Source organism: Oncorhynchus mykiss, chromosome 4, assembly GCF_057628025.1.
Source record: "Oncorhynchus mykiss isolate SJ-2025 chromosome 4, ASM5762802v1, whole genome shotgun sequence".
Taxonomy (NCBI): domain Eukaryota; kingdom Metazoa; phylum Chordata; class Actinopteri; order Salmoniformes; family Salmonidae; genus Oncorhynchus; species Oncorhynchus mykiss.
Genome location: NC_143025.1, coordinates 19,718,427 through 19,742,957, shown reverse-complemented (window position 1 = coordinate 19,742,957; position 24,531 = coordinate 19,718,427). Strand labels below are relative to the sequence as shown.

Here is a 24,531-nt window from a genome sequence, read left to right as displayed (position 1 = left end):
AGGGTGAGTGTCCTCATCTCCTGTCTCACGGGTCGTGCTCTGGAGTGGGCGAACGCAGTCTGGAATGGCCCAGACTCAGCGAAGGAGCACTACCCAGAGTTTTCCCGCCGCTTCCGCGCAGTGTTTGACCACCCTCCAGATGGCCGAGCAGCGGGAGAGCGACTATTCCATCTCCGGCAGGAGAAGAGGAGCGCCCAGGATTACGCGTTGGAGTTCCGGACCTTGGCAGCAGGATCTGGGTGGAACGACAGGGCTCTTATCGACCACTACCGGTGTAGTCTCCGGGAGGACGTCCGCAGGGAACTAGCGTGTCGGGACACCGCTCTTTCCCTGGATGAGCTAATTGACATGTCCATCCGACTGGACAATCTGCTGGCTGCCCGCGGGCGTTCGGAGAGGGTCCTGTGTGTTCCACCACCCAGCACCGCCACTCCCGTTCCGATGGAGTTGGGAGGGACTGTGCCGAGGGGTACCGGAGGAGGAGGCTCCCTCTGCACCAGCTGTGGTCGGAGAGGACACACGGCCGATCGGTGCTGGGGGGGTCCGTCTGGGAGTCGAGATGGCAGGCGGAACATTTCTCGATCACCCCAGGTGAGTCAGCACCAAACTCACCCAGAACCCCCTGTTGGTCACATGTTTGTCTTGATTTTTTTCCTTAAATCTTTCCCCTCTTCCCAGCATAGGGCGCTAGTCGATTCAGTGCAGCTGGGAACTTTATGGATCGCGGACTCGCTACTAAATTAGGTTTTCCGCTTGTGCCGATAGATTCTCCCTTTCCCGTGCACTCCCTAGATAGCCGGCCATTAGGGTCAGGGGTGGTCAGGGAGACCACGGTTCCACTGGACATGGTAACGCAGGGGAATCATAGGGAGCGTATCAGTCTCTACATTATTGATGCGCCTGTGTTTCCAGTGGTGCTAGGGATTCCCTGGCTGGCCCGGCACAATCCTAACATTTCGTGGAGACAGGGGGTTCTCCAGGGGTGGTCAGAGGAGTGTTCTGGAAGGTGTCTGGGAGTTTCCATCGGTGCCACGTCGGTGGAGAGTCCAGACCAGGGTCCCACTGTGTGCATTCCCCCCGAGTATGCCGATTTGGCAATCGCTTTCAGTAAAAAGAAGGCGACTAAATTACCACCACATCGACCGGGAAGGGATTGTGCGATAGATCTCCAGGTAGACGCTGTGCTTCCCAAGAGTCACGTGTACCCATTATCCCAGGAGGAGACGTTGGCTATGGAGACATATATCACGGAGTCTCAAGACAGGGGTACATTCGGTCCTCCATTTCACCCGTCTCCTCGAGTTTCTTTTTTGTGAGGAAAAAGGAGGGAGGTTTGCGTCCGTGTATTGATTATAGAGGTCTAAATGCCATCACGGTGGGATTCAGCTACCCACTACCTCTCATTGCTACGGCAGTGGAATCATTTCAGGGAGCGCAGTTCTTCACAAAATTGGATCTCAGGAGCGCGTATAGCCTGGTGCGTATTCGGAAGGGAGACGAGTGGAAAACCGCATTTAGTACCACATCGGGCCATTATGAGTACTGCGTCATGCCGTATGGGTTAAAGAATGCTCCAGCCGTTTTTCAATCCTTTGTAAACGATATTCTCAGGGACCTGCACAGGCAGGGAGTAGTTGTTTATATCGATGATATTCTGATCTACTCAGACACTCACGCCGCGCATGTGTCTCTGGTACGCAGGGTGCTTGGTAGACTGCTGGAGCATGACCTATACGTCAAGGCTGAGAAGTGTGTGTTCTCCAAACGAGCCGTCTCCTTTCTGGGTTATCGCATTTTAACCTCGGGGGTGGAGATGGAGGGTGACCGCAGTAAGGCCGTGCGTAATTGGCCGACTCCGACCACGGTAAAAGAGGTGCAGCGGTTTTTGGGTTTTGCCAACTACTACCGGAGGTTTATCCGGGGTTTTGGCCAGGTAGCGGCTCCAATTACCTCACTGCTGAAGGGGGGTCCGGTGCGGTTGCGGTGGTCAGCAGAGGCGGACGGAGCTTTCAACAAGTTGAAGGCGCTGTTCACGGATGCACCCGTGTTGGCCCATCCGGACCCCTCTCTAGCATTCATAGTGGAGGTGGATGCGTCCGAGGCTGGGGTGGGTGCCGTGCTATCACAGCGCTCGGGTACGCCACCAAAACTCCGCCCCTGCGCTTTCTTCTCGAGGAAGCTCAGCCCAGCGGAGCGTAACTATGATGTGGGTGACCGGGAGTTGTTAGCGGTGGTCAGGGCTCTGAAGGTGTGGAGACACTGGCTTGAGGGGGCTAAGCACCCCTTTCTCATCTGGACCGACCACCAAAATCTGGAGTATATTCGGGCAGCTAGGAGACTGAACCCGCGTCAGGCAAGGTGGGCCATATTTTTTACCCGATTCCGGTTCACTTTATCGTATAGACCGGGCTCCCAGAACGTGAAAGCGGATGCACTGTCCCGCCTTTACGACACAGAGGATAGGTCCACCGAACCTACTCCCATCCTTCCCGCCTCAAAGCTGATAGCACCAGTGGTATGGGAGGTGGACTCGGACATCGAGCGGGCGTTACGGGCTGAACCCGCGCCTCCTCAGTGTCCGGCGGGGCAGAAGTACGTGCCGCTTGGTGTTCGGGACCAACTGATTCGGTGGGCTCACGTCCTACCCTTCTCGGGTCACCCTGGGGTGAGGAGGACAACAGGGAGCCTTCGGGGGAGGTATTGGTGGCCTACCTTGGCTAGGGACGTTAAGGTTTATGTCTCCTCCTGTTCAGTATGCGCCCAGAGTAAGGCTCCTAGGCACCTTCCTAGAGGGAAGTTACAACCCCTCCCCGTTCCACAACGGCCATGGTCACATCTATCCGTAGACTTCCTGACCGATCTTCCCCCGTCTCAGGGGAACACCACGGTTCTGGTGATTGTGGATTGGTTCTCTAAGTCCTGCCGTCTCCTCCCGTTGCACGGTATCCCTACAGCCCTACAGACTGCGGAGGCATTATTCACCCACGTCTTCCGGCACTACGGGGTGCCGGAGGACATCGTTTCTGATCGGGGCCCCCAGTTCACGTCCCGAGTATGGAGGGCGTTCATGGAGCGTCTGGGGGTCTCGGTCAGCCTGACCTCCGGTTATCACCCCGAAAGTAATGGGCAGGTGGAGAGAGTAAACCAGGAGGTGGGTAGGTTTCTGCGGTCGTACTGCCAGGACCGGCCAGGGGAGTGGGCGAGGTACATCCCCTGGGCCGAAATGGCCCAGAACTCACTACGCCACTCCTCTACTAATGTGTCCCCTTTTCAGTGTGTGTTGGGGTACCAGCCGGTCCTGGCACCGTGGCATCCGAGCCAGACCGAGGCTCCTGCGGTGGAGGAATGGGTGCAGCGCTCCAAAGAGACCTGGAGGGCCTTCCGGGAATCCCTTCAACAAGCTAGTGGACGGCAGAAAAGGAGTGCTGACCGCCACCGCAGTGAGGCCCCCGTGTTTGTACAGGGTCTGGCTCTCGACCCGAAACCTGCCCCTCCGCTTGCCCTGCCGGAAGCTTGGGCCGCAGTGTGTAGGGCCTTTCAAAGTCCTGAGGAGAATAAACGAGGTGTGTTATCGATTACAACTCCCTTCCCATTATCGTATTAACCCCTTGTTTCATGTGTCTCTCCTCAGGCCGGTGGTAGCTGGTCCCCTACAGGACGGTGAGGTGCCGGAGGTCCCTCCTCCCCCTCTGGACATCGAGGGGTCCCCGGCGTATACGATACGGGCCATTCTGGACTCGAGACGCCGGGTGAGGGGCCTGCAGTACCTCATGGACTGGGAGGGGTACGGTCCGGAGGAGAGGTGCTGGGTACCGGTGGGGGACATTTTGGATCCGTCAATGTTGAGGGATTTCCATCGCCTCCATCCGGAGCGCCCTGCGCCTCGTCCTCCGGGTCGACCTCGAGGCCGGTGTCGGCGCGCTGCGGGAGCCGCGCATCAAGGGGGGGGTACTGTCACGACTCCGACCGAAGGTGGCTCCCCTTCCCGTTCGGGTGGCGCTCGGCGGTCGTCGTCGCCGGCCTACTAGCTGCCACTGATTATTTCCTCCCCCTCCCTTATGTGTTCATTGAGTGCACCTGTTTTGAATTATGTATAATTAGTGAGGCTTTATTTAGTCAGCCGGCCCGCCTGGTTCCTTGTGCGGGATTCATTATTGTGACCTTCTGTGTTGTGTAAACTTGTGTGCACGTCTGTGAGTTACGTGCTTTCCCATTTCGTGGGTCTTTTCTGGACAGTTTAAGTCCCCCTGTTTGGGGCGTTTGTTTTGTATTACGCCCTGTGTTTTCGTGGGGTTGGCTTATGTTCGCCGTTGTGGTGCATTAAAATAGCACTCCCCTGAACTCTCTGCTTCCTGCGCCTGACTTCTCACCCACTACACTCAGAACGTTACAAGACCTGAGACTGGGACGGAGATTTGTCTTCCAACAAGACAATGATCCAAAACATAAAGCTAAATCTACAATGGAATGGTTCAAAAATAAACATATCCAGGTGTTAGAATGGCCAAGTCAAAGTCCAGACCTGAATCCAATCGAGAATCTGTGGAAAGAACTGAAAACTGCTGTTCACAAATGCTCTCCATCCAACCTCACTGAGCTCGAGCTGTATTGCAAGGAGGAATGGGAAAAAATGTCAGTCTCTCGATGTGCAAAACTGATAGAGACATACCCCAAGCGACTTACAGCTGTAATCGCAGCAAAAGGTGGCGCTACAAAGTATTAACTTAAGGGGGCTGAATAATTTTGCACGCCCAATTTTTCAGTTTTTGATTTGTTAAAAAAGTTCGAAATATCCAATAAATGTCGTTCCACTTCATGATTGTGTCCCACTTATTGTTGATTCTTCACAAAAAAAATACAGTTTTATATCTTTATGTTTGAAGCCTGAAATGTGGCAAAAGGTCGCAAAGTTCAAGGGGGCCGAATACTTTCGCAAGGCACTGTATATATTTTTCAACTTTGGGGATCTTGAACTTTTGCTTTTTTCTAACAATGTGTATCAACATTGTGTGACTTTAGTAGTGGAATGCAACCATAATTACTTCATAGTAAAATACACAGGACAAAAAAAATATATTCCAAACATGGGTCAGGCAAATAAAGAGATGACATCTTTCATAGGAGGGAAAGTGTTAGGCGAGAGAGAGAAAAAGATTATGTGTGTGAGAGGATGTGTGTTGATGAGCACTGTTCCCCAGGGTCTGGGCATGGCCTTGGTTCCAGCTGCACGGGGGTCCCAGCCCATCAGCTTCTCTCTCTCTCAGCCAAGCCAGCAAAACACAGCATCAACACAAACAGGGTCATCCACCCGTCACCACGGTGACAGGGGCAAACTTTGCCATTTGTTGTAGCAACATCGGTCCCCGCTAATGAGAGTGTGTGTATGTGTCGCTGAAACGGAAACACTCGGCACGATGACAACCAGGGCCAGTGGGCATTCCTGTGTGGGCCTGCTTTTCTGTTTCTTCTCTTCCCAACATCGGCCCGTACCAATAACAGTTTAGGCACGACACACACGCTCTTAGAAAGTCAAGGGACAGGAAATGGAGGTTTACAGAGGAGCCCCGTCAGACACAAGTCACACCTTCACTTGCTCTCTCTCTCTCACTGTTTCATTAGCTGGGCTAAATGTGGACTAACACAAAGAGAATGTGGTAGTTCCGTTAATGGACATACAGTAGAGTGTTGTAACTTTTACCTATCCACTGATTGGTTGAGCTCTCCACCTCGTTGCACGTGGTGCCGTCACACAGCTTGCGGGCCAGGGGACTGCTCTCGCTCACATTGTAAAAGCGGGTGGCTTCAAATGCTGTATAGCGAGAGAGAGACAGAAACACACAGCTTTGTAGGAGTAGTGGACACGTCTCTCCACAAAACAACTCTGTACTTGCATTTTAAACCGCAGACCAGAGAATTCCAATTTCCTCTGAGAGAAGGCTGTCAGTTAATCATCGAAGGAGGGTTTTCTTGCTCGCAAAGTGAGGTGCTGTTAAAAATATTCATCACGTCAGAGGCACACCTGGTTCGTAGTAGTCGTACACCTTGACCGGAACAGGCGCTGTCTTGCCCATTATGTACTCCCTGACAGCCTGGAAGGCCACACATGTCATACACTGACTGGAGATCTGCGTTGTGGGACAAGCACAGAGACAGGGCAAACATGTAAAACAGTTAGAACTGATCACAGTACAGTACACCACAGATTACAATGGTGATATACCGGTATGGCTAACTCACCTCATCAAAGTAGAAGAGGACCTTCCTTCCATCCACTTCGTACCTCTTCAGACCAACCCTCTTGTCCAGCAGCAGCTTTATGATAGGAAAAGGGGGATGAACTACTCAAGAGTCCGACTCAATGCTAAGCTTTTCTGTTGTCTCACTGATGGCCAGTGAGAATTCTGGTGATCTTTCAGTCCAGTTGTAGGTAGGTCAAGCCAAGCCTGTTTACAAGCCAAAGGGAGGGAGCCAGCTTCCAATAACAGTACCTGTGTTGACTGTCTACGAGGGAGTTTCTGTTTACTGCCTAAGGGGATAGGTGTTGTGGGAAGTATGGTTTGAGGGGGCGGGGGGGGGGGGGTAATTCCTCCCACAGGGCTCTCTAAAAGGTGGCAGTCCTACGGACAGATTAAGTTTATGAGGTGCTCAGCCTGAGCTGGCGCCACTGGGACACACACACACACACACACACACACACACACACACACACAGAGGGAGAGAGAGCTTGATAGTGTGTGTGTGTGTGTGTATAAGTAGACTGTGTGTTGGACGTGTTGTTTTCTCTCTTGACAATAACTATAATTATAGTAACAACTTGAAATGTATTCCATTCACTTTCTCTGAGCACTTAAAGTAACATAAAGTAGGTAGCATAGTGTGAAAGGCATTTTGCTCCATTCAGCTCAGCTCATTTTATGGATAAAAAGAGCAATAGAGGCCAAAGTATGTTGTGTAAGGATTCCAAGTAACATCTATGAAAACAACAAGACATGACTGCATAAGCGAGGCTCCGTCTCATGATGTGAGGAATGCTGCTGGTCAGGGCAGCCAGGCAGTCGTACAGCAGGGAGGCGAGCAGGGCTGGCTCTGTAAACGGAGCTTGTAAGCCACTTCAATATACAGGTCAGCACCGACTCCCTCAAGTCTCAGGGAGATAGTGTGTGTGTGTGTGAGTGGGTGTAAATTTGTCCCCCCAGGTAGGTAGGTCTTTACGAAGGTGGATAGTTTGATTTTGGGGCCCATAACTCTGCAGAAATGAGGGAGACAAGTGTTTTGAAGAGGGCCTGGGGAGGTGACTTCAACTAACCTCTCACCCCCCTCTCTAAGATGTCTGCCATGCGTCCCTGGGTCCCTCTCCCCTGGCTCTCAGAATGGGGTAGTTGGAATAAACAATGGCAACCCCCAGTGGCCCAGCCCTTCCCTGGTGGCTGGGTAATAGCCCCAGAAAGGGTCTGTGAGGGTTTGTGCTCGCTCCTTGTGGAGCCCCATAGAAACAGTAACATCACTGGGCCAGAGCTGGCCCCATCCAGACACTGCAGTAAAAATACCCTCTCAATAGTGATTACCCCACTGCTGTATAAACAAACACACACACACCCAGTCACACACACACACACAGTGCACAATTCCCAGTAACATTCAGCATGACCCCTGTGTTTACAAGAGAAACAGAGCGGATACTCAGTACAGTGGCGCAAATGTTTTGTCTATATCTGCCAAGAGTAGCAGCACAATGGCAGAGCCACTCAATGTCCTCCTCCGTTAATAAACACACGTCCACAAACACCTCTCTGAGACAGGGGAAGAAGCATGAGCAGCATAGGGGACTGAGCAAAACAGAAGGGGACTGATCAATTCCACACCACACCTCTGAAATGGCCTTCAGATGTGAGCCGTGTCTGTCTTTGTCTTTTTTTTTGGGGGGGGGGGGTTGTTTTATTGTCACATACACAGTGAAATGTGTTGTATTAGGATCAGCCATAGTAGTACAGCAAATTTGTGTTAAGTACCTTGCTCAAGGGCACATCTACAGACTGTCGGAATTCGCACAAGTGACCTTTCGGTTATTGGCCCAACGCTCTAACCGCTATGCTACATGCCGTCTGTCTGTATGACATTGTAATGTGAGTGTATGTTTATGTCCTACCCTCTCCAAACTTTCCACATCGGCACGGAAACCTGACAGCAGAGGGACCTCCAAGACAGCCATGTTGGAAGAACCTGTGTGGAGCCACCTGAAGAGAGAAAAATGCTAAGAGAGTTAGATGCTAAGCTAAATGCTAGTGGAACTAGGCCAACCACCAGGCTAAACGCTAGCAGAACTAGGCCAAATGCCAGGATAAATGCTAGCAGAAATAGACCAACTACCAGGCTAGATGGTAGCAGATCTGGGCCAACTACCAGGCTAGATGCTAGCAGAACTAGGCCAACTACCAGGCTAAATGCTAGTTAGGCTAAAAGGCTGCTGCAGTCTCTGCAGTACCTGGCGCAGGCTTCCAGGGTGATACGGTAGTCTAGGTCGTCTTGGTGGGCTGCGGGGTCTTCATCGTCGGTGGCAGCCCGGCGTTTGCGGCTCAGCTCCGAGCGGTTGTCGGAACGGGATCGCGAGCGAGGGCTGGCGTGGAGGGGGGAGGGTGGGGCTGGCGGGTGGCGCTCCTGCCTGGGCTCCTTCAGGTCCACCTTAAGCTGGAAAGCTGGCTTGGCCACGGGGTCAGGCACGTTGTAGGATACATCAATCTGAGGCGAGAACACAAGCAGAGCTTGGAGAGAGAATTTATTCCCGATTCCGGAGGTAATAGAAAGTGCAGAGAACCTATGTTGTAGAGCAAACCCATTGAGTGTGGAAGCTAGTACACGCACACGCAAGCACGCGCTCCTGCACATAGGTATGCATGTACACACACACTCTCTCTTTAATCATGCCTATCTTGTCATCTCATTACAGCCCAGGTGCTCCAGGCCTCAGGCAATGGCAGACTGGAGAGAGGGATGTGCTGAGGGAGGGAGAGGTGTGAAAGCTGGAAAAGTGGTGTATGTGTAGAGGTTTGCAGGAATGTGTGTGAGAAGGGGGACAGAGATAGGCTGAACCTTCTAATTCTCCCATTTCTCCCTCTCTCCCCTCCCAGAGAACCTGAGCCCTAGGACCATGCCTTAGGACTACCTGGCCTGATGACTTCTCGCTGTCGCTGTCCCCAGTCCACCTGGTTGTGCTGCTGATCCACTTTCTGCTGTTTTGCCTGCGGCTATGGAACCCTGACCTGTTCACCGGACCTGCTACCTTATCCTGGACCTGCTGTTTCGACTCTCTCTCTCTCTCACCTGCTGTCTCGACCTCAATGTTCGGCTATGAAAAAGCCAACTGACATTTACTCCTGAGGTGCTGACCTGTTGCACCCTCTATCACCCCTGTGATTATTATTTGACCCTTCTGGTCATCTATGAACATTTGAACATCTTGAAGAACGATCTAGCCTTAATGGCCATGTACTCTTATAATCTCCACCGGCACAACCAGAAGAGGACTGGCCCCCCCCTCAGAGCCTGGTTCATCTCTAGGTTCCTCTCATGGATTGTGTATGTGTGCAATTCAGAGAGTGAATGGGTAAGACAAAAGATTGAAGTGCCTTTGAACGGGGTAAGGTAGTACACTACATGACCAAAAGTATCTGGACACCTGCTCGTCGAAAATCTCATTCTAAAATCATGAGCATTAATATGGAGTCGGTCCCCCCTTTGCTACTATAACAGTCTCCACTCTTCTGGGAAGGCTTTCCACTAAATGTTGGAACATTGCTGCAGGGATTTGCTTCCATTCATCCATGAGAGCATTAGTGAGGTCAGGCAATGTTGTTGGGCGTTTAGGCCTGGCTTGCAGTGGGCTTTCCAATTCATCCCAAAGGTGTTCAATGGGGTTGAGGTCAGGGCTCTGTGCAGGCCAGTCAAGTTCCTCCACACCGATCTCGACAAACCATTTATGTAATGTCCTCGCTTTGTGCACGGGGGCATTGGAGCAGGTTGAGAGCTTCAAGTTCCTTGGTGTCCACATCACCAACAAACTAGAATGGTCCAAATATACCAAGACAGTCGTGATGAGCGCACAACAAAGCCTATTCCCCCTCAGGAAACTAAAAATATTTGGCATGGGTCCTGAGATCCTCAAAAGGTTCTACAGCTGCAACATCGAGAGCATCCTGACGGGTTGCATCACTGCCTGGTACGGTAACTGCTCGGCCTGGGGCAAAGCTGTCTGCCATCCAGGACCTTTACACCAGGCGGTGTCAGAGGAAGGCCCTAAAAATTGTCGAAGACCCCAGCCACCCCAGTCATAGATTGATCTCTCTACTACCGCATGGCAAGCGGTACCGGAGCGCCAAGTCTAGGACCAAAAGGCTTCTCAACAGCTTTAACCCCCAAGCCATAAGACTCCTGAACAGGTGTTCAAATGGCTACCCGGACTATCTGCATTGTGTCCCGCCACCCGCCACCTATCACCCACCAACCCCTCTTTTACGCTACTGCTACTCTCTGTTTATCATATATGCATTGTCACTTTAACCATACCTACATGTACATACTACCTCAATTAGCCCGACTAACCGGTGCCTGTATATAGCCTTGCTACTGTATATAGCCTCGCTACTGTATATAGCCTCGCTACTGTTATAGCCTCGCTACTGTATATAGCCTCGCTACTGTATATAGCCTCGCTACTGTATATAGCCTCGCTACTGTATATAGCCTCGCTACTGTTATAGCCTCGCTACTGTATATAGCCTCGCTACTGTATATAGCCTCGCTACTGTCTTTTTACTGTTTTTTTTTATTTCTTTACTTATCTATTGTTCACCTAATACCTATTTTTTGTTTAAAAATTGCACTGTTGGTTAGGGCCTGTAAGTAAGCATTGTATTCAGCGCACGTGACACACTTTGATTTGATTGTCATGCTGAAACAGAAAGGGCCTTCCCCAAACTGTTGCCACAAAGTTGGATGCCAAGAATCATCTAGAATGTAATTGTATGCTGTAGCATTAAGATTTCCCTTCACTGAAACTAAGGGGCTTAGACCGGACCATGAAAAACAGCCCCAAACCATTATTCCTTCTCCACCAAACTTTACCATTGGCACTATGCATACGGGCAGGTAAAGTTCTCCTGGCATCCGCCAAACCCAGATTCATCCATCGGACTGACAGATGGTGAAGCGTGATTCACTCCAGAAAATGCATTTCCACTGCTCCAGAGTCCATGGCGGCGAGCTTTACACCACTCCAGGTGACGCTTGGCATTGCGCATGGCGATCTAAGGCTTCTGTGCGGCCATGGAAACCCATTTCATGAAGCTCTCGACAAACAGTCATTGTGCCGACTTTGCTTCCAGAGGCAGTTTGGAACTCAGTAGTGAGTGTTGCAACCAGGGACAGACATTTTTTACGTGCTACATGCTTTAGCACTCTGTGGTCCCGTTCTGTGAGCTTGTGTGGCCTATCACTTCGCAGCTGAGCCGTTGATGCTCCTAGATGTTTCCACTTCACAATAACAGCACTTTTCTTTTACCTGACTAGGCAAGTCAGTTAAGAACAAATTCTTATTTTCAATGACGGCCTAGGAACAGTGGGTTAACTGCCTTGTTCAGGGGCAGAACGACAGATTTGTACCTTGTCAGCTCGGGGATTTGAACTTGAAACCTTTCTAGCCCAACGCTTTAACCACTAGGCTACCCTGCCGCCACTTACAGTACAGTTGACCGGGGCAGCTATAGCAGGGCAGAAATTTGATGAACTGACTTGTTGGAAAGGTGGCACCATCATAGGATACTGGGGCTATACCCCAGTGTATATATGTAATAATAAAATGTATAATAATTTGGTGGGCACTTATACCTGTCCTATTTTACACATGTACAAATGTGTATTAATACGCATGTGTGAATTGGAAATGTGTTTTTTTTTTGCATATCCCAACTCTCCCTGAAACACCCTTGGAGAGTGGGGTCACGACCAGTCTGCCATTATCAATGGCAACCCTGTAGAAATTAGGGTTAAGTGTCTTGTTCAATGGCACATTAACATATCTTTACCTTGTCGAGGGATTCGAACTAGCGACCTTTCGGTTACTGGCCTAACGCTCTAATCACTAGGCTACCTGCAGAATTATGCTTATAAGATTTCTGTCTTTTTTCAAAGGATCCAATAACTGTTAGTGTTATCTGAAGGATCACAGAACCCATTTGAGGCCAGTATAATGATCACCTGTCATGTGAAGAGGGTTAAGGTTGACAGGCTCTTCTAAACATGCCGGAAAGGCAAAGTGAGGAGAGGAGGAACGCTGTGTTCTATCTAGAGCAGAAAGCTGAACAGAGAAACTCCCCCAGTAGTTGTTTATGCACCCTGGCCTCAAATAGCTTTCTGTTTTAGTGACAAGGTACAGGAAAAACAGCATCCTATCCAGTGTAATTGGGGAACGAACAGTCCCTGCTGAACAATTCCCTACGTTTTACAAGATCATTCCGATTTACAGTCAGAAATTTGGGCATTAGAGCAATGAGTCATGGGAATGCACTGGCTTTTCCCCTCTGGAGGATTCTCTGTGAGTGAAAGATAAAATTATAGAAGGGGGAGATCAGAAGTAACGTACCTGCATGAGACAGCAGCCCTCGCCTTTAGCACTGACAAACAGCCCTGTGGGAATACTGGGAATCTGCAGCGAGAGGAGGGAAGGGAGAGAGAGACAGAGCGAGAGAGAAAGAGGAAAAAAGGGAGAATAGGGTTGAGAGAGAAAAGGGGTGGGTGGGAGGTGACAGAGGCGGTTAGAGAGACAAACCATCAAACAGGCAAAGAGTCAAAACAGGACTAAAATTGAATCCTGTGTCAGGGCTTGTGTCAGGGCTTGTGTCAGGGCTTGTGTCAGGGCTTGTGTCAGGGCTTGTGTCAGGGCTTGTGTCAGGGCTTGCAAACTATTACGGACAACAAAGGTAAACCCAGCCGCGAGCTGCCCAGTGACGCAAGCCTACCAGACGCAAACATACCAGATGGGCTAAATGCCTTTTATGCTTGTTTCAAGGCAAGCAACACTGACGCATGCATGATTGCACCAGCTGTTCTGGACGACTGTGTGATCACGCTCTCCGTAGCCGATGTGAGCAAGACCTTGAAACAGGTCAACATTCACAAGGCTGCGAGGCCAAGTGTTACGTCCGTTGTCGGAATGAGACCAAAGCGTAGCGTGGAAAGTGTACATCTTCTTTGAATGAACACCAAAAGAACACACACAAAAAAAAAACTAAAGATAACCAAACTTAATTGTCATCATTGTCCTCATATTAGCTAAAGTAACGTCCTAGTCAACATAGGTAATAGCACTAATGTGTTAGTAAACTGCTCCAATCATGCAGTAACGTTACAGTGTACAGTCAGTAAGCAGTTTAGCAGTTACACCGCAGGCCCCGGTGGCAATAAATTAATAAAACCAAAAGCTTACATGGAAGGGTTCCAGTGTTGTGTTGGATAGTCATAGCCAGCTAGCTAACATAGCATCCCTCTGTTTGAGCAGGGTGTTTCAGTAGGCTAAACTAACTAACGTTAGCTGCATTTGCAAGTAAGTGAAACTGAAAGTGAAAAGACATGATGAAATATCTCTCTCTTGCTTCTTCTTTTTTTGAAGAAGTTAATTTGTTGAAAACGGTTAAACTATTATCTTTCTCTCTCTTTGAGTCAACTACTCACCACATTTTATGCACTGCAGTGCTAGCTAGCTATAGCTTATGCTTTCAGAACTAGATTAATTCTTTGATTATTTGATTGGGTGGACAACATGTCAGTTCATGCTGCAAGAGCTCTGATAGGTTGGAGGACGTCCTCCGGAAGTTGTCATAATTACTATGTAAGTCTATGGATGGGGGTGAGAACCAAGAGCCTCCTAGGTTTTGTATTGAAGTCAATGTACCAAGAGATGGATGGAAGCTAGCTGTCCTCTGGCTACACCATGGTGCTACCCTACAGAGTGCTATTGAGGCTACTGTAGCCATTCATTGCAAAATAGTGTGTTTTAAACAATTATTTGCTGACATATTTAGTATAATTTTATTTAAAAATGATACATTTTAGAATGTTTTACAATTTTTTTAAATGAAATTCACTGAGGATGGTCCTTCCCTTCCTCCTCTGAGGAGCCTCCACTGATATAGTCTCATTATGGTTATTTTATTGTGTTACTTTTATATATATATATATATATATATTAGTGAATATTTTCTTAGCTCTATTTTCTTAAAACTGCATTGTTGGTTAAGGGCTTGTAAGTAAGCATTTCACGGTAAGGTCTACTACACCTGTTGTATTCGGCGCATGTGACAAATAAAATTTGATTTGAATGCTGTTGATGTAAGCAGCAGCAGTCAAATAGCCTGGCCACTAACCAGCATAGCTAAATTACCCCCAATTAAACTGACACAGCTAATTAGGGCAGATAATTACATGCCTGGCAGAGGGAACAAAAGTTCAAGCCCTTACCTGAGCTACTCCCTCACTGTGGGGATGAGAAGGAAATGTAGACGCACAGCCTGAACACACTCACTGGTTTATTCATGCCATTGCTTAGATAAAGTCTCCTAGTTATCCTCAACTGCATTGACTTAGTGGATGTTATTTAAGATACCCATCATTAAAAATTGACAATTCTGTAATTTTTGCTTCTGTGTGTAGTGTGTATCTTGGTACCGTAGAGGTCCCTTAACTACTTGAGCAAGAGTGTTTACCTCAGAAATAAGATGCCCTTAGGCTCAGATCTAGGATCAGATTACCTTCCTCCAATCCTAACCTTAACCATTATGAGAGTCTAAGGGCAACGTGACCCTACTCCTTACCGAGGCGCTCTGCAGGATCTTTTGGTTGTCGCGGTGCAGTTCAAAGCTCTCCTGGAAGTCCAGGTTGGTAGAGGCCAGAGAGATGGTCAGGTTGACTCCTCCCACATATGACAGGATAGCGTACTCAGACAACGCCTGAAGAGCTACACACGTGTCCTAGAAAAGAGGACAGACACACAGTTATTAGAAGGATGCTTTGGACACAGTCTGACCAGATGAACAGTTACCAGTTGCTTCAAATATACTTTGCTGAGCTCTTCTAAAAGAGATTTGAAATGTCAGTGAGGCTAATCTGGTAAAATAAAGGAAAAATACAACCACATTTTGGAGAATGCTTTGGACAAAGAGGCGGAGAGGCTTGTGAGGGGTACCTGTGTGGAGGAGAAGCCCCCGAGGGCGTTCCTCTGCTGGGAGAGCCACTTGACCACAGGCAGGGCGGAGGCCACGTCACCCAGTAGGGTGTAGGTCAGCAGGCCGTATGCTGTCATCTCCACCTCCGCTGACACCACTGGGACATGGAGGAGACTATTAGTATGCAAACACTAGACAGCCACCAGACATTCACACTAATACTAAAAGTCAAGATGTGAGAACATCATCAGTCATAGAGGATAGTCTAGCTGTGGCCACAGGAGGCGAGACAGTGTGTGTGTCTACCTGACTGAGAAAGACCGTCACTAAAGCCCATGAAAGTGTCCTCATCGGTCACCCTGCTGCCCGTCAGACTCCAGTGGGTGAAGCCGTCTGATTGAAACAGAGAAGAAAGAACAGTGAGTGATGGAGAGAAAGGAAAGTGTAAGGAACAATGTGAGAAAGAACAGTGTCATGTTAGTTTAGTGTTTAATATGAATTGGTAGGCAACCAAACTGATATGAGATCAGTTCCTTACAGCTGAGTACCTTGTGTAATGGCCATGTGGTTGAGGCGTCGGAGGGCGAGGGAAGCGTAGGGGCTTCGTAACAGAGCCAGGGCGTAGGAAGACAGGGCTGTGGTGTACGGGTCATCAGCTGTGTATGTGTTACTCTCCAGGAAACCCTTTGCCTTGGCCACAGCAATCTTCTCCTCCTGGGGAAGAGTACACATATTTATATAAATACACACACACGTGCGCTAACACATTGCACACACAGACAAAACCTTCGCACGCGAAATGGATACACCTCTCTCCACAACGCCTTCCCTCCATCCGTATTCATCTTTCGCTTAAGTCAGGCATATTTGATCTTTGCTGAACGTTCAAGATCTGTACTGTTCCAACTCATACTCCTCAACTCAGATGTGCTGCTTATCAAAAGGCAAATAAACATTCTCTGAGCCATTAAAGGTAGGAGCACTTTCATCTTTTCCAGATGTGCCCCATTTTCTTGAGCGCACTCAGATATGACTTCAGCAGCCACTCACTTTAGTCTGCCTAGTCATCTTTTAAATAACTGAATTTGTAAGAGGGAAGGAGTTTTGCTTTGATGTCAAGTATCCTTTTATAGTTGGCATCAGTTTTAAAAGGCCTGATTCTCTGGAGAGCCCTTCAGGATAGATAGGGAAATATAGGAAGACAGGAAGAGAAAAGGGGGGTTTTGTGAAGGGGGAGGGAGATGGATGGAAGGGAGCCAGAGTGAAGAAATACTTTGTGAATACCTTGTGCAGAGCTGTGCATGAATGAACAGAGAGCTGACACAATAACAATCTGGGGTTTAACATTGGTATTGGCAACATGCTCAAAGTAGGACAAAGCATAAACAGTACATGGACTCGCTCCCTGAACACATAAACAGCAACATTCTTCTGCAACAATGACTTTGGCAGATAAAGGGCCTACCGCACTTAAAATAAAGGACACTGCTACCTTTCAATAGCCAAAGATATATTTTCACTAGAGCGACCATGACAAAATGTCAGTGTCACTGCCAGTGTGTTCAAAGGTGTTGCTTCAAAGAACATTACAGAGGGTTTAACTGGCCGGTGAGCACGTCGTCTCGGGTTCAGCACCAGGGTAAGAGCATGGCGAGGTACCCCATGACAGGAATGTGGCCGAGGTGTACTACCTTCCACAGGCATCATTGTCTCTGCATGTCCTCCTCATAAATATCTTGATGCAGTCAGCCAGGGATTAGATATTAGATTACTGCCACTGGAGCATAACAAATATGAGGGGGCGCCGTGCCAGAACATCCATATTTTGTGCTGATGGGAATGTACCGGCAAACACACAGTAACGCACGCACACACACCAGAGGAGGCTGGTGGGAGGCACTATAGAAGGATGGGCTCATCGTAATGGCTGGAATGGAATAGCATCAAACATATCAAACATTCCAGCCATTACAATCAGCCAGTCTGCCTATAACTCCTCCCAATAGCATTCTCTGACATACACACATACACACACATATTCTGTTATTAGGTCTGAGCTTGAAAGATTCACTGAAAGTCCAATTTACATCCACATATAAATGTCAGGTTAGGATTCACTGTGCTAAATAATGCTGTTCAGGTGGTGAGGCTGATTGGTAGGAAAGGTCATGGTCCCACCCATTGTTCCTCTTACTTCTGTAGTTATTCCTGTCTCCAGGAGGGCTGCAACCACGTATGCTGTCAACGAGATCTTTCCATGGATTCCTCCCTTTAGATGGAGAATAACACTGGTTAATGGTGCCTATGAAAACACACACACCTCGTCCGTGTACATCCCTCCACACTGTCTATGGTTCTGGGTCACTATGTCAGGCATCACCACAGGCCAGTCTCCTGTTACACAACACAGATACACCTACGCACGCACCTGCAGGTCTTTGTTGAGGATGCGTCCCATGGCGGGGAAGGAGCCCTCCTCTCTCTGGTGGTTGATGAGCCAGGCCTTGGCAGCACGCAGCTCCTCTGGGTCAATGAAGATGAACCCACGAGACTGAGCAAAGGATTTCAACACAAACGCTGTCAGCCTGGAGGGGAGTGAGAAAGAGAGAAGAGACAGAGACAGGGAGGGAGGGAGGGAGGGAGGGAGGGAGGGAGGGAGGGAGGGAGGGAGGGGGGGGAGGATTGGGGGGAGGATTGGGTTTCTTTCAAGCATGTGCTGACATATCGTTCAAAAATACTTATCAAACTTCACATCAGAGTTCAAATAAACCATTTGAATGGGGTGGAATGTTCCCCAACCAGTCACACATTTTAAATCTCTAAACAGAAACAAGGTTGAGTGAGATGGCAGCTGTTACATGCTACGTCATGGTGAGAAAATCAAACTACATAAAAATCCTGTCAGGCAAAAACAGACTGACAGAGAGAGAGATGGAGGGGTGGTACAGAGCGAGGGAGAGCAGATGAAGATGAAGATGGAAGATGGAGGAGGAGTGGGTGGTACAGAGCGAGGGAGAGCAGATGAAGTTGAAGATGGAAGATGGAGGAGGAGTGGGTGGTACAGAGCGAGGGAGAGCAGATGAAGATGGAAGAGAGGAAGATGGAGGAGGAGTGGGTGGTACAGAGCGAGGGAGAGCAGATGAAGATGGAAGAGAGGAAGATGGAGGAGGTATGGGTGGTACAGAGCGAGGGAGAGCAGATGAAGATGGAAGAGAGGAAGATGGAGGAGTGGGTGGTACAGATCGAGGGAGAGCAGATGAAGATGGAAGAGAGGAAGATGGAGGAGGCGTGGGTGGTACAGAGCAAGGGAGAGCAGATGAAGATGGAAGAGAGGAAGATGGAGGAGGAGTGGGTGGTACAGAGCGAGGGAGAGCAGATGAAGATGGAAGAGAGGAAGATGGAGGAGGAGTGGGTGGTACAGAGCGAGGGAGAGCAGATGAAGATGGAAGAGAGGAAGATGGAGGAGGCGTGGGTGGTACAGAGCAAGGGAGAGCAGATGAAGATGAAGATGGAGGAGGAGTGGGTGGTACAGAGCAAGGGAGAGCAGATGAAGATGAAGATGGAGGAGGAGTGGGTGGTACAGAGCGAGGGAGAGCAGATGAAGATGAAGGAAGAGTGGGTGGTTCAGAGCGAGGGAGAGCAGATGAAGATGAAGATGGAAGATGGAGGAGGAGTGGGTAAAACGCAGATAGTCACCACAGGATCCAGCAGCTTTTCAGTGTCAAGAACGAGGACTTTCACAAAGCCAAATCAAGTATGTTTCTGCATGCTGGAATATAAACATTCTGAATGTATAAAAAACAGTCATCCCCAGGGTAGGTATTTCTAATGTCCAGAAACAGAAACCTGGAGTTTCTGAACTGGAATCACAGTGGGAATCAAACCCCAGATTCACAGAGAGGCCAATGGTGAGGGACCCGTCTAGGCTAATAAACACACGGTCATACATAAACAACTGCCCTTAGTGAAACATGCACACTCTGGCCAATGCTCTTTAATTACAGACCGGCATTCCATTACAGCATCCTCCCCAGAGCAGCCAAATGATGAGACAAGCTGCTTACCATAAAAAAAAGGGGAAATAAATAAATAAACCATGTTTTTTTTTCCAAACATACATTTGGGCCGTAACTCAAGGAACAAGCCAAGAGAGAGTAAGAAAAAAATCTCTCCCATAAACCACGGTATTAAATCTTCTCTTGCTGTGCCCTGGAAGTTATGTCTCCCCAGAGAGGCAGCAAGAATTTTTATAATGTTAAGTAATATTGTGTCACCGGCTTTAACTGCCAGGCCCCAGAGAGAGTTGCTGGGTAGCGTAAAGATGATTTAGTGGGCGAGTAAACGCCAGAGACCGGGCTGCTTCCTCCACTCTGGCTGGCTGAAGTCACTCCCTCCCTCCCTGTGGGCTTCCACTCCCTCACTGGACTTTGAGGAAGTTGTTGACATGTTGTTATGGATAGCACACAGAGGTCATTCAGAACAGCACATTGGAGCTGGATCCTGGAACGTCAATAGAAGTTGGAACCAAGGTTTTTTATAATTGCCTAGGAACGACCAAGACTTCCTGACAAGTAAGTCCCATGTTAACAACGCCACAACATGATAAATTCCCTGGCTACTGGTTATTTTGATGCAGGTTTAATAATGGATTTATTGTTTGGGAAGTACTTGCAAAAAGTTGGTCATATGGAGTCCAAATAAACAGAGGTCTTCTAAATAAGTCCAAACACACACACACACACACACACACACACACACACACACACACACACACACACACACACACACACCAGGGCTATGTGAGAGGGAAGAGAAGGGGTTACCATGTCCAAACACATAGCGATAACAACCATTCTCCATTTCAACATGTAAACATCTATCAATCTATCAATCAATCTAAGATCTGACTTGATACAAACACCATATTCCTGCTATATTCACCCTCGTTCCTTACCATGCCTGTTTGGCATTGGAGTAGAAATCGATTGTTTAACACAACACAGTATTAGTTAGTTCTATTAGTTCTCTCAATCTCTGCTATCAGTTCCACTTCATGCCAGCCTCAACCTGTCCTGTGTGTATCTAACCAGGCACCACTAACAGGCCCAGAGTAAATCAAATCGAATCAAATTTTATTTGTCACATACACATGGTTAGCAGATGTTAATGCGAGTGTAGCGAAATGCTTGTGCTTCTAGTTCCGACAATGCAGTAATAACCAACAAGTAATCTAACTAACAATTCCAAAACTACTGTCTTATACACAGTGTAAGGGGATAAAGAATATGTACATAAAGATATATGGATGAGTGATGGTACAGCAGCATAGGCAAGATACAGTAGATGGTATCGAGTACAGTATATACATATGAGATGAGTATGTAAACAAAGTGGCATAGTTAAAGTGGCTAGTGATACATGTATTACATAAGGATGCAGTAGATTATATAGAGTACAGTATATACGTATACATATGAGATGAATAATGTAGGGTATGTAAACATTATATTAGGTAGCATTGTTTAAAGTGGCTAGTGATATATTTTACATAATTTCCCATCAATTCCCATTATTAAAGTGGCTGGAGTTGAGTCAGTGTCAGTGTGTTGGCAGCAGCCACTCAATGTTAGTGGTGGCTGTTTAACAGTCTGATGGCCTTGAGATAGAAGCTGTTTTTCAGTCTCTCGGTCCCAGCTTTGATGCACCTGTACTGACCTCGCCTTCTGGATGATAGCGGGGTGAACAGGCAGTGGCTCGGGTGGTTGTTGTCCTTGATGATCTTTATGGCCTTCCTGTAACATCGGGTGGTGTAGGTGTCCTGGAGGGCAGGTAGTTTGCCCCGGGTGATGCGTTGTGCAGACCTCACTACCCTCTGGAGAGCCTTACGGTTGTGGGCGGAGCAGTTGCCGTACCAGGCGGAGATACAGCCCGCCAGGATGCTCTCGATTGTGCATATGTAGAAGTTTGTGAGTGCTTTTGGTGACAAGCCAAATTTCTTCAGCCTCCTGAGGTTGAAGAGGCGCTGCTGCGCCTTCTTCACGATGCTGTCTGTGTGAGTGGACCAATTCAGTTTGTCTGTGATGTGTATGCCGAGGAACTTAAAACTTACTACCCTCTCCACTACTGTTCCATCGATGTGGATAGGGGGGTGTTCCCTCTGCTGTTTCCTGAAGTCCACAATCATCTCCTTAGTTTTGTTGACGTTGAGTGTGAGGTTATTTTCCTGACACCACACTCCGAGGGCCCTCACCTCCTCCCTGTAGGCCGTCTCGTCGTTGTTGGTAATCAAGCCTACCACTGTTGTGTCGTCCGCAAACTTGATGACGAGCTTGGAGGGTACTATAGTTTTGAATGCCGAGCTGTAGTCGATGAACAGCATTCTCACATAGGTATTCCTCTTGTCCAGATGGGTTAGGGCAGTGTGCACTGTGGTTGAGATTGCATCGTCTGTGGACCTATTTGGGCGGTAAGCAAATTGGAGTGGGTCTAGGGTGTCAGGTAGGGTGGAGGTGATATGGTCCTTGACTAGTCTCTCAAAGCACTTCATGATGACGGAAGTGAGTGCTACGGGGAGGTAGTCGTTTAGCTCAGTTACCTTAGCTTTCTTGGGAACAGGAACAATGGTGGCCCTCTTGAAGCATGTGGGAACAGCAGACTGGTATAGGGATTGATTGAATATGTCCGTAAACACACCGGCCAGCTGGTCTGCGCATGCTCTGAGGGCGCGGCTGGGGATGCCGTCTGGGCCTGCAGCCTTGCGAGGGTTAACACGTTTAAATGTTTTACTCACCTCGGCTGCAGTGAAGGAGAGTCTGCATGTTTTCGTTGCAGGCCGTGTCAGTGGCACTGCATTGTCCTCAAAGCGGGCAAAAAAGTTATTTAGTCTACCTGGGAGCAAGACATCCTGGTCCGTGACTGGGCTGGTTTTCTTCTTGTAGTCCGTGATTGACTGTAGACCCTGCCACATACCTCTTGTGTCTGAGCCGTTGAATTGAGATTCTACTTTGTCTCTATACTGACGCTTAGCTTGTTTGATAGAGTATGGAGCTTCCATCAGGCTACATATTTACCCCAGGCCAGGATATTAAGTAGGCTACAGGGATTGAAGGGTTGAAGGGGCGGTGGTGGTGGTGGCAGGGGTTCTGCAGATTACACCAGCATGTGGCTCTCATTGGATCCAGACGGAGGTTGGTATGCGAGCGATGCCGGAAGAGGGGCTGCCAGGTCCGGTCCAGGGCCCACCACAGCACCCCCACCCCCAACCCTGCAAAGACATCTTGATATATCCCAACACCACTCCACTAAACACACAGAGACACAAGCACTCACAATCACACACACACAAACAGAATCACACACACACACACACACACACACACACACACACACACAGAGCATCTGAGTCTGCATGAGAGGCAGGCAGGGGGTAGTGATGAAAACCAGCCCATCCTCATCCTTAGCTCTGTGTCCCAATATTCAACCCACAGGGACATACACAGAGACCAGAGCAGAGCAGAGTAGGGCTAAAAGCCTTGGCATCACCCAGACCAGGCATTAGCGGACGGAGCCTGTGTCATTATGTACAATCTTTTCATTAGGCCCTGCAATGTCCGCTCAGATACATTTTTACAAGCTGGAATACATTAACACTGCATTAAGAGCACTGTCAACCTACCCATAAATGACCTATGCTAATGATTAACTCTGGAGGCCAAACAAAAGGTGGGTTGTTCTGACATATAAACACCAAGCTGATGGATTAAAACAGTGTATGTTGCTACAGGTTTACATAAGGTTTAACATCTGGGTCCTGCCATGTGGCCCGTGGCTCCAAAACCAATGCTTACACTTTTATGGCCGTTACACTTCATTTCGTCTTAATATCCTCTTCCTGCATACAGAGGTTTGAAGGGTTTTAATGTAAAAGTTTAATGTTATCACTAATTACACCGGAGCAGTAATTAAATTGCTTTATTTTTTATACTTTTTTAAATTGGTGTAGTTCTTTCCTTGAGCTGTCTTGTGTATTAATGTTGTGTATTATGTCATGTTTCATGTTTTGTGTGGACCCCAGGAAGAGTAGCTTCTGCTTTTGCAACAGTTAATAGGGATCCTAATAAAATACCAAACACATGCCCCAGTTCCAGTTTGTAGGGCATGTCGAAAGGCACAACACATTTTCCGTTAAAGGGCAATTCCACCACTTTTCAACTTCATTTTCATTACCTCCAGCACAATAACAGTGTATCATATGTGAAAAAAAAGTTATATACGATGACATTACATTTACATTTTAGTCATTTAGCAGATGCTCTTATCCAGAGCAACATACAGGAGCAATTTGAGTTAAGTGCCTTCCTCAAGGGCAGCAGTGCTTCATTTGTAAATTGTGAGAGACGGGGGTGACTTGGGGATCTCTGAGCTCCCGGAAAATCACCTTTATAATAAAGCATTGTATGCATATCATCGCATTTGCGTAGTGGTCTAGACTAGATCAGTAGAGACTATTTTTGTAGCCTAGGATCCAGAAAAAATGGTGCCTTTTATAAACGCATTTCATGCAATTCTGTCATTTTATATGACTGGAGACTTTAGCATAATCTTTTTTAATCCCGCACAAATGATTACATTGTCAGGCTACTTTGACACTGACAAACTGAGAATGTGAGATCATTAAAAACGACCTCGTCTTAGCCTAGGCCTAGGTGTGTGGAGACACATATCGTACAATATGAGGAAATTAAAGTTCTAAAAAGCTCCCAGTTTCCCTGACTCAACCAATGATGCACAGCTTACTCACCGGCGATGGCCAATGCTCTCGTGCCAAAAGCCTATCTCTCTCGTTTTAGTTTTAGTTTGTAAAAACAATTCCGTTCGCTTAATAGGCCTATTTGGAAGACAAATACGTTTTTTTGTTTAAGCAGGAGCCTGTGAGAGATAGGCTACAGACACGCTTGTCTCTCACACCACAGCACCTGCCACGAGTTGGTCTCTAGGATACAATGTTGTGCAAATCATAAACCCGGGCAGGCCCAACCTGAATCAATTCTTAAAATATCAGGTGCGGGATGAAAATATACATTTTCACAATAGGCAGAGTTTTTTTTAGGGGGCAGGACAATTACAGAGGAGGCAACTCAAATTAACGCTCACTTTTATTCCAATTTTTACATTGCAAACAGCGAAAATTACGTTTCAGGCCACGAGAGGTACCGGATCCTGGCAAATAGGATCTAAACAGTCCAAAACTGAGAGGTGCCGGATGCTGTTCTGGCAGGATCCGACTCAAATTAAGCACTTGCACAGACAGATTTTTCCC

General features: G+C 48.1%; 1 protein-coding gene across 2 annotated transcripts in view; it reads right to left on the bottom strand.

Moving 5' to 3' along the window:
• LOC110522753 (C3 and PZP-like alpha-2-macroglobulin domain-containing protein 8) overlaps positions 1 to 24,531 on the bottom strand; it is a 63,599-nt gene that overhangs the window by 6,224 nt on the left and 32,844 nt on the right. The window contains exons 28-39 of one of the 2 annotated variants that reach the window (XM_036969132.2): positions 17,641 to 17,797; positions 17,407 to 17,481; positions 15,761 to 15,926; positions 15,519 to 15,605; positions 15,233 to 15,369; positions 14,862 to 15,017; positions 12,635 to 12,697; positions 8,483 to 8,736; positions 8,147 to 8,234; positions 6,238 to 6,312; positions 6,020 to 6,125; positions 5,699 to 5,809 (exon numbers count right to left, since the gene is read on the bottom strand). In XM_036969132.2, coding sequence (XP_036825027.2) covers positions 5,699 to 5,809; positions 6,020 to 6,125; positions 6,238 to 6,312; positions 8,147 to 8,234; positions 8,483 to 8,736; positions 12,635 to 12,697; positions 14,862 to 15,017; positions 15,233 to 15,369; positions 15,519 to 15,605; positions 15,761 to 15,926; positions 17,407 to 17,481; positions 17,641 to 17,797 — 1,475 coding nt within the window. Of the gene's footprint in view, positions 1 to 5,698; positions 5,810 to 6,019; positions 6,126 to 6,237; positions 6,313 to 8,146; positions 8,235 to 8,482; positions 8,737 to 12,634; positions 12,698 to 14,861; positions 15,018 to 15,232; positions 15,370 to 15,518; positions 15,606 to 15,760; positions 15,927 to 17,406; positions 17,482 to 17,640; positions 17,798 to 20,323; positions 22,514 to 24,531 lie in introns of those variants that run through there. The other variant, XM_090231369.1, reaches the window with a different exon arrangement.